Raw genomic sequence first — 14,445 nt, forward strand, 5'->3', positions numbered from 1 at the left:
ATCCGCTAGCCAGTGGTGACTGGCATCTGAATCAGACTTCGAGGCAACTGGTCCCCGGTTCAAATCCGGTCGGCTCCCTGCACGTTTTTGAATGTCGAGCTAGTAACTCCACCTGGTTTTAAAACACAGACAAATGCTAAAGAAAGGGCAAGGCTGCCGCTCGGAGAAGAACGACAAGAATATTACATGAATTGAGGCAAGTTGGGATGAGAAGAATAAAACATAAATTTTCGAATGCTTAGACTTTCACAGAGATAGATATATATGCGAGTTCAGCAACACTAAGGTGCTTTAACTGCAATGTATTTTTTAGTGAGTGAAAAGTGCTTTTAACAAAACTCATGCCTTTCTGCACCAAGTTTTAGGGCATCTGATGTGCTGAACTATAGTCGCTGTGGTAGTGAGGCCAATAGTACACAGACTAAGACGATAAGGGCTACACTGTTTTAGCTGAGGGTTTAATGTTGATTTAATAATCAAACAAATTTCACTGGTTCATGAATTGCTGTGTTGACTTCAACAAGAATTCTTCCAAATCTTTTCTCCCAAATTTTGGGATTTTTATTGCAAATATTTAATTCATGAACAACAAGCTGTACAAGTTGGAAACAAAAACCAGATTAAAAAAACACTCACTTACAGTGCAAGAAACACAGCGATAAAACACATTCACAACAACCAGCTTAAAAATTAGTTTGGTAACCCATTGTACAAATGAAACATTGCTTTCATTATAAAATACATTGGTACAAATTAATCTTAAAGATCAACGATTCAAAGATATTCGAGTTGAAAAAGACTCTCGGCATGCACCATCTGTACTCTCAACATGTGTATATCAAATGCACCATGCAAAAACCCTTCATGCACACAAAAGTTGTTCCCTGGACTTCCACTTTGCAGTGATATTCTGTCCCTTCGGAGGTCTCTTTAGTTCTTCACATTTCAACCACGGTTAAAAATTTGGGATTACCCACACATTGTTACATTGTAAACCCGGAGCTTCTCTGATTGAGTGACTACAACAATTAAAAAATTATAAATAAGACCCCATGAGACAGACCTGTTACAGATTTATCAGGAGCAGATACCGCTAGAAGGCACCCCGATCATTGGCACATTCAGAAAAAGTCAGCCGCCACCTTGGAAAGGAAACTACAAAGCCCCACTGGTAAGCCAGAGAGAGGGTGCCAGCTCTACTGGTTTCCGAGGGAGGAGGCACCAATTCTACTGGTAATTAAGAGAGAAGGTCCCAACTCTACTGGTAACTCCAGGAGAAGGTGCCAACTCTGCTGGTAATTGTGAGAGAAGGAACCAACTCTGCTGGTACCTGAGAGAAAGTTCCAGCTCTACTGGTATCTGAGGGAATGTTCCAATTCTACTGGTATCTGAGGGAAAGTTCCAATTCTACTGGTATCTGAGGGAAAGTTCCAATTCTACTGGTATCTGAGAGAAAGTACCAACTCTACTGGTATTTGAGGGAAAGTTCCAATTCTACTGGTATCTGAGAGAAAGTACCAACTCTACTGGTATCTTGAGAGAAAGTACCAACTCTACTGGTATCTGAGGGAAAGTTCCAATTCTACTGGTATCTGAGGGAAAGTTCCAATTCTACTGGTATCTGAGGGAAAGTTCCAATTCTACTGGTATCTGAGAGAAAGTACCAACTCTACTGGTATCTTGAGAGAAAGTACCAACTCTACTGGTAACTGAGGGAAAGTTCCAATACTGGTATCTGAGGAAAAGTACCAACTCTACTGGTATCTGAGGGAAAGTTCCAACTCTACTGGTATCTGAGGGAAAGTTCCAATTCTACTGGTATCTTGAGAGAAAGTACCAACTATGCTGGTAATTGTGAGAGAAGGTACCAACTCTACTGGTATTTGAGAGGAAGTACCAACTCTATTGGTAATTGTGAGAGAAGGCACTGACTCTGCTGGTACCACCATGTTCACATTGAATTTCACAAAACAGATTAAAAAATGGTTGCTGGTCCCAAGCTGCTAACTTCCTTGTGGCCAATCTTCACACATACGCCCTGACACCGGTTGGTCCAATTCCCCTGTGACTGAGGGGCATAGCCCTCGCATTAGCATGCACCAATCTCCAGCAGGCATTGACCTGTATCTTTCCCAGCCTGGCAAAACAGAGGGAAATGGCATTCTCTGCCTCTTCCGCCAGTGCCTGGCTGGAACCTGGGTCACACAGTTCCTTCCAGATAGCCACGGCTCCACATCACACCACGTGATTTCTTTACACACACAGGTAAGGCAGTTTTTAATACTTGAAACACTTCTCCAAAAGCATGCAGCTTCTTTGAACATTTGTACGAAGTCTCTGCATAATGTGCAGTTTTTTAAAAAAAGTTAATTTTAAAAACGTCTTTACAAATAGATAAACAAAGTTTGTCCATACTCAACTCTGGTCTTTTTAATGGACATTTCTTGTACTGAAGGCAAAAAGCCAGTGGTCTCTGCTGAGGGATTCTGACAACCAGGTGCAAGTTCTTTCAATGGTGACCCACCTCTGTGCAGAGACCTCAAACAGTTTTGATCACACACTGCAAAGTACGGGAGATTCACTTCTTGTAGAAAAAAGAACGAAGCTCTCTCTTAATTGATGTAGTAAAGTTTTGCATTGTCATCTTCCTGAGGGAGCATAGAGTGCAAGGAGATACTAAAAGGTCAGGAATAGCAAAGAAATAAGGCTCCTGCTATCAGGAATGTACAGAACACTATGAAATACTTTGTCCTTGGATAACATTTCCTTTTTTGCCAAGGTTTGGGTAAGAGGATTCTTGTTCACATTCTCAGACTCCTCTCTGGAGTCTGAATGTTTCCATCTATCCATTCTTGTGGTTCCTGTCCAGAGTTTAGGAGATTGCCACCAACAATCTAAAGTTCTGGGAACTTTCTCTACGTGCCTAATGTTCCTGTCCAGGGTTTGAGAGTTCTCATAATCCAAGGCTGAAGAATTCCCCCCCCCCCCCCAGTTCTCACACTCCTGCCCACACTCCCAGCAAATCCGTCCCAAAAGGACTACGGAGGTCAATTCAAAGGCATTAGTTAGCTGTGTCATTCTACACCATTGATCAGACACAGGTCACACTACTGCAGTTCCCCGCTCTGCTACAGGATATCACAAATGGCATCTCTACTCTTCAACTAGTACTGAAGCCACAGCACTCAGCTTCCCCTCAGATCTGAACACAGCCTGATAGCGACTGGGGAAAGGGGGAGGAGTGTGAATTCTGGGGGGGGATGTGGAGGACGGTGAATTCGGGGGAATGTGGAGGTGGGTGAATTCAAGGGAATGTGGAGGACAGTGAATTCCGGGGTATGTGGAGGAGAATGAATTTGGGGGGAATGTGGAAGAGGGCAAATTCAGAGGGAATGTGGAGGAAGGTGAATTTGGGGGAATGTGGAGGTGGGTGAATTCAGGGGGAATGAGGAGGAGGGTGCATTTGAGGTGAAGATGGAGGAATGTGAACTCAGGAATGAGGAGGAGGGTGAATTCAGGGGGAATGAATGTGGAGGAGGGTGAGTTGGGGGAATATGGAAGAGGGCAAATTCGAGAATATGAAGGTGAATTTGGGGGTTTTGAAGGGGAGTGAATTCGGGGGAATGTGGAGGTGGGTGAATTCAGGGGAATGTGAAGGTGGGTGAATTTGGTAGGAATGTGGAGGAGAGTGAATTTGGGGGGAACGTGGAGGTGGGTGAATTCAGGTGGAATGTGTAGGAGAGTGAATTCATGCTCGTGGTGAAGAAACCCTTCAGCAGTTTCATTCTGATTTCAGCAAGACATAAGCAAACATTGATGTTTTGGTAAATAAGACACTATTGTCACAGCAGGGGAAGAGGGAAAGTGTCGATGGTCTGTCCTACAGGAATGCACATTAATGTCCTGGGTGGTAAGGAACACACACTGCATCATCAGCTTTCTCTCTCCTCAAAGGGAACGTCAGCAAAGCTTTGGTGGCTGCAGCCAGTCTGACTGTTACAGTCTTGGCGCTGTTCATATCGGGGTTCACACACCAGTAATCACTGTTCCAGAGTGATGCTCAGGTGGGGTGGGGAAGAGAAGGAAAATACCAGGAATGCAAGAGGGGTTGAAAGGGAACTGGAGAGCAGGTAGGATCGAGAAGGGAAATGGAAGACGAGAGGCACCCTTATCTCAAGCCTGAAGGAGAGAACATACCACTGGCATCATTCCGCCTCAGCGTTCCCACATCTGTGTTGTGTGTCTTTACAGTTCATTCTCTTGGGTGACAAAGTAAAACAGGTCTCCCTCATGCCAAGGATCACCAGCCTCCCACCCGTGCCAGTAGGCCAAGGCAGGAGCTCCCTGCATCTCTCCTCAGGCTCTACTGGAGGGCAGGGGTCCAAATGGAGACCAAGGAACCATTAACTCTGCCCTACAGGAGCCTGATTGGCAAATCAATGTAGTAAGAATGTCCATACTGAGACACCAGACCCACGTTCCTTGGGATCAGGCACAGCCAGGAGGGTGATCTAGTGGAAAGACTGTGTTTGTTGATATGGTTGTGGAGGGATTAGGAGCAAACCAATGATTGTACTGTGTCCTCTAGGCTTCATGGCTCTGCATCTTGCCTCCCTGCTGCTAGTTTCTGGTCCAACCTTCGTTCCACAGCCTGCAGTAAGAGTTCAGAGTACTGTTCCAGCAGAGCCAGCATCTTCTTGTCTTCAAAGCTCTGCCCCCTCACTGGGGGGTGACTGGCCTGGTTAGATATGTGGCCTAGCCCTTGAGAAGGTAGCTCGGGGCCTGTGCCTGGCCACAGAAGACAGTCCAATTCCTTCCTCACAGAGGAAAATGTTTCAGAGAGAACAGCATTGACCTGGCAGCTCTCAACTGAGGGGTCTTTGTCACTGGTTACCTGCAAAGAATGAGAAAGGAGATAAGGAGCAAGGCCATCATCCCTTCCTAAGTCCAACTGTCTTTAAAATCTATGCTGATCTGATCTTCGCCCCACGTTCCTGCTCGTTTCCTGAAAACCTTGACTTCCGCATTTCCCAAAGGCGGTGGAGGATTGCGAGTGACTCTCAGACAGGAGAATTTCTCCTCTTGTTCACCCTCAGAGAGCGATCCTCTCCCTGGAGAGGAAACACCCTCTCAACATCCGCCCTGTCAGACCCCCTCAGAATCTTCCATTTCAATAAGGTCACTTCTTTCTTATGAACCCAGGTGATTATAGATGCTGATGAATCTGATGTATAGATCCAATTTGATCATCTTTTCCATTTAAGATAACTCCTTCATCTCACGAATCAGATCAGTGAATATTCTCCGAACTGCAAGTGTAGCCCTTTTGACTAAGCCTGTACTTAATGCCACAGGTGTGATCGTACTAACACCCGTTATTATTGAAACAAGGCTTAAACACAAGGGAGCATCTGCAATGGTTTCTCATTCTCTGAGGAGACTCTGCCAGCACCCACACCCCATGGAATTAACACTGCTCTAAAGTGTGAACTACATCTAAATTTTCTACAAGGGCTGGACAGTCGCCACTTGTCCACGCACCTGCTCCGAACACAGTGGCAATAGTTGGGAGCTTGAGGTTCTTGTATAAACATCAACATTGCCCTGTCCTGGTCCCACCTGCTAGGTGCGACGGCCAAGAAGGCTCACCAGCCTCTTTACTTCCTCAGAAGCTGAGAAAATGTCCCAGCTGATTAATTTTTATAGATACACCATAGAAAGCATCGTACCTGGATGCGTCTTGGCTGCCTCGGGAAAGCAGACAATGAAAACAAAGACCCCTCCCATTGGGCAGAAGATACAAAAGCTTGAGAGTGCATACCACCAGGCTCAAGGAACAGTCTCTATACCACTGCTGCCAGGCTCTTGAATGAACATCTCGTATGCACTGCTGATTTCCCAATCAACATGACATGGCGTTTGCACACCTACTGTCAGCCGCCACTTTCTCTGTAACTATACGACCATAAGGCATTGGAGCAGAATTGGGCCATTTGGCCCATTGAGTTGTTGTCATGGCTGATCGATCTCCCTCTCGACACCATTCTCCTGCCTTCTCCCTGTAACCTTTCATGCCCCAACTAATCCAGAACTTACCGACCTCTGCCTCAACCTGGCCTCCACAGCCTCCTGTGGCAGTGAATTCCACAGATTCTCCACCCCCTGGCTAAAGGAATTCCTCCCCATCTCCACTCTAAATGGACGTGACTGTAACACTTCATTCTGCGTACCATTGTTGCTTTTCGCTTGGTAGCACCCTGGTGTGCTGAAGCTCGGCGTGTAAACAAAAGTAAGTGGCAATAGTAAACCACTGGTTCCACTCACCGTACGATACAGGCTCAGGGCCCTCTGCAGGCAGCTCTGTAGCTCGCTCACCAGGAGCTTGCAGCTCTGAACACTGACTGCTGGACCTGCCAAGAAAATAAAATTCCCGTTTGGTACCCGCAATACCTTCGCATGGATGAACTGGACACTAATAGCACAGAAGCAGGACATTCAGCCCATTGGGACCATGCCAGACAGAAACAGATTTTGTTAGCCCGTGGCCCTGCGGTTCACTATTCACCAGGTTCCTTTTCCCTCCTTTGTGGTGAGATAGTCCACCTCGACTCCCCTTTCTGGCACTAAGTTCCAGTACTTGCGGAGTGAAACGATCTCTCCCATGGTCCCCTCTACTACTTCCAGTAATGAACAGAAACCCACAGCCCCTCCGCAGCAACAGCCGACAGGTGCCGGGAATCTGATAACAAAATGCCATTAGTCAACAGACCAGGCAGCATCATTGCGGGCAGAAACAGGTTTAATGATTCGGCTCGAAAGCCCTTCGCATCAGAACCGGAAGGGTGAGGGACCATGTATCAGGACTGGGCTTTCTTTGTTCAGGGTAGGAACAAACAAACACATGAACACAGGAGCAGGACACCCTCCTGACTGTCCCCCCCCCACTATTCATCATGACCATGGCTGATCACCTCCAGCTCTCTTCTCCTCGCCTGTGCCTATTCCATGTGTGTTTCCAGACATGTCTAACACGCACCTTTTTATCATTAAATATTCCCAGTCCTCTAGCCGGCTCAACGCTCAGTGGGAAGGTATCACAGTGTTGGGTGGGACGAGGGTAAGAGTGACAGGCAGCTGGAAGCCCAGAGTTGCCCTCACAGAGTGAATGGAAGTGTTCCATTAGTTACCGACTCTGTGTTTAACCAATGTCACTCATTGCTTTAATATTGTGCACCATCTGGAAAAGAGACCAAGTTTATGCAACCTATCCTCAAATCTGAATCACTTCAAGCCCTGGTAAACTGACTGTCCAAGGAACCCCTGGTGGAAGTAGGGGTTGTGAAGAGTTCCATTTTTGCCAATACCTTGCATGGGGCTCACGGGCACGAGATGCGTCATGGTAACAGGATCAGCATCCCCAGTGGGGGCCCTTAGTTTAGAAAAGGTGGCTATGGACAGAATCTAAAAGTAGGAGTTGCTGTTTGAAGATAAGGAGGCGTACGTTCAAGGCTGAGAAAAGGTGGACTTTTTCTCTCACAGATGCTCTTTTAAATGTTGGGTCTCCCTCTGGGCATTGGTGAAGTCAATGTCTGTGTGTTTTTAAGGCAGGTTCTTGAAAGCAAGTGGAGGAAAGGGTAGCAGGGGTTTGAAGGAACAGAGCCTACAACCAGAACAGCCACAATCCCGTTAAATGGCAGAGCAGGCAGCTGGGGCTGAGTGGCTTATTGCCACTAATCCGTAAGGTGACAGGCATGTAAAAAACTTAGGTTTGTTGACAATAAGGAAGCTAAGGTCTGGTGCAGGCCCCATGCTGTCAAGAGATGGCAGGGCTGCAGCACCATGCCACAGGATGGGTTTGACCCTCACAGCGAGTCGCTGAGCTGCATCCCACCAGGGCTCCCTGCACAAGGCACGGGACAGGAGGGAGTGTTAGGGGAGGGGTTGCCCTGGGGCAGCTAGCTGACTACATTAGCCCAACAGTGCGAGGCAGAAGTGGGAGAATGAACAAAGGAGCAGGGGAGAAAATAATTGGTGCTTTCACTCGGAAACCTCACTTGCAAGATAACTAGGATAAAGCAAACGAGGAACGAGGCAGGCGGAAACATCAGAGAATATCAGGCAGCATAAGAACAGGCCCTTCAGCCCACCAAGTCCCTGCTAACCATCAAGACTCTATTCCCATCGACAGCATCATGATTCCACCACTCACCCACACCAGGGAGCCAATTAACCCACAATCGTTGGGAAGTGAGAGGAAACTGGAGTGAGAAGGGTTCTGGAGCAGCATGCCACAATCCAACAGATCATGGAAATAAAAGCAAGGGAAACAGTACAAGACTGGAAGGGAGAAGATGGGACTCCATTCATACCTGCATCCTTTGGAATGGATTTTTCAGATAAAGAAGGGTGGGTTGCTGCTGGGGCTGTACCTACAGCCTGGCCACTTGCTGCTGGAAATCTGGGTAAAGAGTCCGAGGCTTCTTTCTGCAGTCTGACAAACCTGGATGCAGATGGAGAATGGGAAGTTGCTGGCTGACGAGATTTAACAGATGTCCCTCCCTGTGTCTCCTGGGGACCTTGGACAAAGGCCCGTGGAGTTGAGGGAACAGCTGCCTCCTGTCCAGGTGTGGGAACAGTGTCCCCCTTCCTCTCCTGGATTTCCCTGTGCGTGTCAGGCACAATGCCTGCCAAAGAGCTCCATTTCGTTCCTCCCGGTAAATCTGGCAGTCGGATGCACTCTGATAGACATGAAGCCTTCAGCTTGATGGGTGGTGAGAAAGAAGCCAAGGAAGGTTTGTCAGGCAGTGACTTGGGGAGGTCGAGGAACAAGTTAGCCCTTGTGCCAAGGTTTAGTTTAGGCTGAGAGTTATTAGTAGGGGACACTGCTGAACTTGCAGACTGCTGCAACAAAGGCTTGGAGCTTACAGTCTCTCTCCAGTTCTGTTTTGTCATCTCCTGTTTGTGGAAGATTTCAGTCACTATGTCCGTGTTAATTAAAGGCGAGGACCTGGGTGACAATTCCAGAGGTTGACCGTTGGCACTGCTTTCCACAATTGATGGATCCTCGCCATTCCCAGTGAGGTTCAGGCTGTCTCCCACTGAAACGCTACGGGACATTTTGGCTATGGAGCTGGTGGTGGGGTTCATGTAGGATTTCTGTTTCATGCCCTTTCCCTGAGTGCCCTCCTTCGCCAGTGATAACGACGGAACGTCCACCTTGCTGGACCCAGGGGGTGTGGTCCTTCGCTGGTTGGTTCTGGTGTCCTTTTCAGGGACGGCCACTGAGTGGGGACACAGCTTTGCAGTTGTGACCGCAGCAGACGTTGCATTGGCTGTGCAAACTAAACAGGATAAAGACAAAAGTAAGAGCTAATCAAAAAGCAGGTTTACAAGGGCTGTACCACTCAATCGATCTTGTCACTGTTGCTCTTCATATTAGCCAGTAATAACGTTCCCCCGCAACAGAGCTAGTGCTCAGCCTGAGAGCAGTGGGGCCTCAATACCATTAGATTCTTATCAATACAAAACAGTCATCGTACACATTTCTCTGTGAGGACTGGGCCGTCTACAGGGAGGGGTCATCACTACAGGACTGAGGACACAGAGAGATACAACACTTCCTGCATCAGTGTGATTTGCTTCACTTGTTGAGGGGTCTATCTGCGGGCAAATCAATTCTCTTTGTATTTAAACCTATTGTCTGTCATTTGCTCTATCAGCAGTCCTGGGGACATTACGGTCCATCCCACCACACTTCTGCCATTGAGTTGGCTCCTCCCCCAATGCCTTAAACCTGTGTTTAAAGCTAAAATGCAGAGGTGACTGAACTTCAGCATCAATCAGACTTGAGAATTAACCTGACAAAAATCTGCAGATGCTGGAAATCCAAAGCAACACACACAAAATGCTGGAGGAACTCCGCAGGTCAGGCAGCATCTGTGGAAAAGAGTGAACTGTCAACATTTTGGCCTGAGACCCTTCATCGGGTTCTCAGCCCGAAACATCGACTGTACTTTTTTCCATAGGCTGCCTGGCCTGCTGAGCTCCTCCAGCATTTTGTGCGTGCGGCTGGAGAACTACTAACCATTGCCAAGACTCCCATGACACCACTTTATTGCAGGGAACATACCTTTCACCCATTTGACTGATTATTCCCACACTGCTCTCAGGACAGCTACAATCTGAGGCACATTTGAATAGGAGATCTTTCTCTTACTAATTCTTTGTTTGGAAAGAGTCAAATTCAAAACTTATGGCATTTGCACAGCCGAGCAAACAGGAACAAGTGAGAGTTTTTCATCGTTTTGGTGCATCGTCTTTTTCCTTACCTTCATGAATCAGGTCATGGACTGACTGGGACTTCCTGATGGATGGACTGGGTGATACAGCTGGACTGGGAAGTGCTGAGGAAGACTGTCCTTTTACGGACACCACGGAAACTTTCCGTGTCTCCAGAGCCAGGCTTCGCTTCCTCTGGATGTGTGTTGCTTTGACGGATGCTGGAACGAGACTGGATTCCATTCGGGGTGGGGTTCTCTCTGAGATTTTACAAGGGGCTGAATTCAGGTTTGCCGTAAGCTGCAGGAAAAGACAGAAGACAAGGTAATATCTTAGCGGAGGTGCTCACAGATGAGCACTGACATGTTTCCAGAAAGTCTCTGACAGACCGACTCGCCAATCCCTCCCAATCTGTGTGACGCTATAAACTGCTGGGACTCAATCCTGGAAGAGTCATGAATGTGAAGGTTTTCATTTTGCCTGCAGTCATTTGTCCAAGCACGTTGCTTCTGTTGTCTTCTATAAACAACCTCCCACATTAGTAGTTTATCTGGTTAATCAAACACAAGGTGAATTTTACGTAAGAAAACAAAATATTCAAGACTATCTGGTCCCCCATGCCAATGCTGGTTCATTTGATCCTACTCCTTCCCCACTGGACTGTAATCTTTTTTAGACTTTTAAATGTTCATCCAGTTAGCCATTAAAAATGCCACCTCTGGGTGGCAGGGTGGAGATACGTCTCTACCAAAGGAAGTGTAAGGCTCTCCTTCCCTCCGCTAGCCTACAGGTCACCCCTGGGCAAGGTGTGGCATCTGCTTAGCCCCCCCACCCCCGATCAGGTCACGGGAAGCCGCCAGAGGAGGTGGTGCATATCACAAGTCCTGGTTAGGCGACCACTGACGCCAGGCAGACAATCTTTGAAGAGTCTTGATATTGGCTGGGGGTCACCCGTCTCGTAAAGACACTGCCCAGAACCACTTGTGTAGAGAAATTTGCCAAGAACACTCACGGTTACCATGATAATCTACGTCACATGGTGATGACGATAACTAAATCTCTCGGGTGGTGAATAGAAGAGCACTACTCACCAAGTTGAATAATTACTTTCTCATCTACCCTCTGGTTGCTTTTAATACTCCAGTTACCACTCTCCCTGCCATTGATAGGTTTCCCCTTACTTACTCAACACAAAACCCAGCACTGGTAATAAATCGTTCCCAAGCAGCCCCTATCTCCTGGACATCTTTATGTCAATGAAACCCTTTATCCCTGACTATATTCAGTTTGGGGTGTATGGGGTGTCTAGGGAGGGGTAGCACCTCTGATGGGGGGCTGACGTCCCCTTTTTCAGGGCAGCTCGTCCACCTTTATTCCCCACCTGGCGCTCAGCTCTCACCTGTGGCTCCAAGTAGTTGTAGCATGCACAGTGGCCACAACACGGTAAACCATCTCGGCAGACGGGCCAAACCAGGTGAGGGTAGCCGACGGATCTTCGACCCTCAGTGAGGTAGAGGATCTGCCTATCCCAACGTGTGAAGTCTGGTCCTGGCAGACTGAGCGGAGGAGACCGATTAATGGTCCAACGGTCAAGAAGGCAGGCCAGCAGGCATTTGTGGAGCGCTAAGAGCCCAACAAGGCACTTGGATGTCCTGGTCATCCACTGCAAGAGGTGGTGATCCCTTTAAACTCGCCTGGCAACAGGCAAAGGCAAACCACTGCTGTAACCTGCCACCAACATGACTTCCCAATGTGTCAGAGAGGCGTGGAGGGAAATCGTCCACCGACTGGAAATTCCAGATGTGACCTAACGATGACGAAGATATTCAGTTCAAGCTCTGTTCTCCAGAGCCTTGACCACAGCAGAATCAGAGGTGGTGATTTAAATACAAGGAAAGCAGTTAAGACGAGGTCACTGTAATTCAGTACTTACTTCATCTGGTTGTTTCTGATCAATATTTTGGTATTTCACTGCTTCCTCTGGCCTCTGAAGCTCATGCCCGCTGCTCTCCCTCCTTAGCGTGAAGACCTCCTGCCCTTCCTGTTCTGAGGTAGGAACCGTCAACTGAATGGTTCTCACCTCTCCATTCTGCAAGAGCTTGGACGTATGAGTTGGCGAGTTCCTAATGACACAGGAAGGTCAACCGTGTAACTATTTAGTAAAACAGCATTTGGGGAATCTCACAATTAAAACAGCAGAAGAGATCATCTTGGGCAAATTCACTGATCTGTTTCCCAGCCTTTGATATAAAGCCTTTGTTGGACTGTTTTCCGAACTCCACTTGCAGGGTTGGATTTTTACATGGACCATGTCATGGTTTAGAGGTGAGTCTCACTCAGTTATGGAAAGCACCTTGTTTCTTGCTATTGGGTCTTCCAGTAGGTCAATGGACTGCCAGTCGGAGGGCCTGGAAGTTCAGTTCTGAGGTTTTACTAATTTAAGAGGAAAGCATTTGGCTCCTTTTAATAGGAGCTGAGTCACACACTCATGCTGAATACTGAAAAGCAACCAGCAGTCACATAGCCACACATTCAGGGACTGTAGCCCAAATATTCAGTGTTGACCTGGTGCTGAAGGTGGGCTGGAGCTTGTATTAGTGCTGGCCCATCAGAACAGGCTCTGGGGATCCACAGTAAAGTCCTGGAAACTCAGTTACTGCATTTTGGACTCTCAGTTTCGGTGGCGGTGTTGGAGATGTGAGTCTGGCACACCGGAGTGCTGGGCTTCTGGTTCTGGGGCACCGTAGTGGAAACTTGTTTAGAGGGAGCCACCGTGTGGGACACCTGGTTATTGAGAGTGAAATCCTACGTCACAAATATAATGTGTCGGGCACCCTTCTGTAGCAGCACACGCTCCCTAAACGATTCAACTCTTGAATTAATAACACATCCGACATAACGAATTTCCCACACTGACCTGAAACTCGAAGTTAACGATCGAGAGAGGAACCTCGCAGAGATGCTTAGTCGAGGGTTTAGCAGTTCCTCAGTGTCTCCCATGGACAGTGACTTTGGCTTCTCCAGCCGCCGGTCAGCTTTCACTGTGACACAACGGACATTATTAAAAGAAAGGGTGACCAGTGTTGAAGGAAGCATGGGAGTAGGTTCATGTACCAATCTCAGACGGCACAGGATAGACAAACAGAAACTCTTGCATGCAAGTAATATCTATCATATCTCTTCTGTGGCTTCCAAAGTATTTTACATACAAAACATAACGTCCAAAGTGTAGACATTAATGTAGGAAATATGGGGTCCAATTCCACACATGGCTCCTACCAAAAGCTGCATCAAAATGATGAGACAACCTGTTCTTAGTGATGTTCACTGAGGGGTGAATGTTGGCCAGAATACTACAAAATCCCTTTACTTGTTATTTCAATTCCAATGTAACCTGAAACCATGAAGTCCAACATATCACTAAAGATTAATTTTCTGCATTTCCATTTAGACTCCTCCCTGCAAATCTTAGCACTTGTCAGTGACGAGCACGGTGAACGGTTTCACCAGGACATTGCGGTCATGGAGAAACAGTATCAGGGTAACTGGAATCCATCAATGCTGGCTGATTATTGTTGGACACTGAAGCGAGGAGCCTCAGACACTGAGTACAAATGAAAATCATCAACAGAACTTCTTTAGCTTCGTTGAACTATTGCAAAGCATTAGCACTGTTATACAATTAAATGCATTATATTCAATAAAAGTTAATTTCTTGTTCCTCCAAATTCCTCTGTGATACAAGAGGTCTGAAATTATATTTGTGCTCAGCTTCAAGAGGTCTACCATAAATTAAAAAAAAATTTCTGAGGAAGCAAAACCTTTGAAAAAATTTGCTGTCCAGTGCTATTCCCCAGAGGGCTCTGGTAGGGCTACCAGGGGCTGTCTGACTGTGAAAGCATGGACAGAGACTTTTCAGGCAGTCATTAAACACACTGCCAGCAGCTAGTGATGCAGGCAGCTTTACTTCTCCTCAGTCAAAGCCGGTCAGTGTACTGTAGTACAGTGTACTCTACTTATTGGAGAAGGGGTAAGCCTGCAGCCCTGGATGGCACTGGAAGGAGAAGCTGGTCAAAGTGTTGAGAGCACGCACCCAGCAGATAAAGGCACTCAGCTGGTCTGCTCAGTGGCTACAAACCCCCCTGTAGTCAGTCAGGGCAGAAGAAC

The 14,445-nt window shown here is 47.2% G+C and overlaps 1 protein-coding gene across 1 annotated transcript in view; it reads right to left on the reverse strand.

The window, feature by feature from the left end:
* Positions 1-535: 535 nt before the first annotated feature.
* mapkbp1 (mitogen-activated protein kinase binding protein 1) overlaps positions 536-14,445 on the reverse strand; it is a 267,966-nt gene continuing 254,056 nt past the window's right edge. The window contains exons 26-31 of the mRNA XM_059953648.1: positions 13,196-13,319; positions 12,212-12,401; positions 10,329-10,578; positions 8,370-9,341; positions 6,325-6,410; positions 536-4,894 (exon numbers count right to left, since the gene is read on the reverse strand). Coding sequence (XP_059809631.1) covers positions 4,592-4,894; positions 6,325-6,410; positions 8,370-9,341; positions 10,329-10,578; positions 12,212-12,401; positions 13,196-13,319 — 1,925 coding nt within the window. The 3' untranslated portion in view covers positions 536-4,591. The remainder of the gene's footprint in view (positions 4,895-6,324; positions 6,411-8,369; positions 9,342-10,328; positions 10,579-12,211; positions 12,402-13,195; positions 13,320-14,445) is intronic.

This window comes from Hypanus sabinus, chromosome 2, assembly GCF_030144855.1.
Source record: "Hypanus sabinus isolate sHypSab1 chromosome 2, sHypSab1.hap1, whole genome shotgun sequence".
NCBI classification, from domain to species: Eukaryota; Metazoa; Chordata; class Chondrichthyes; order Myliobatiformes; family Dasyatidae; genus Hypanus; species Hypanus sabinus.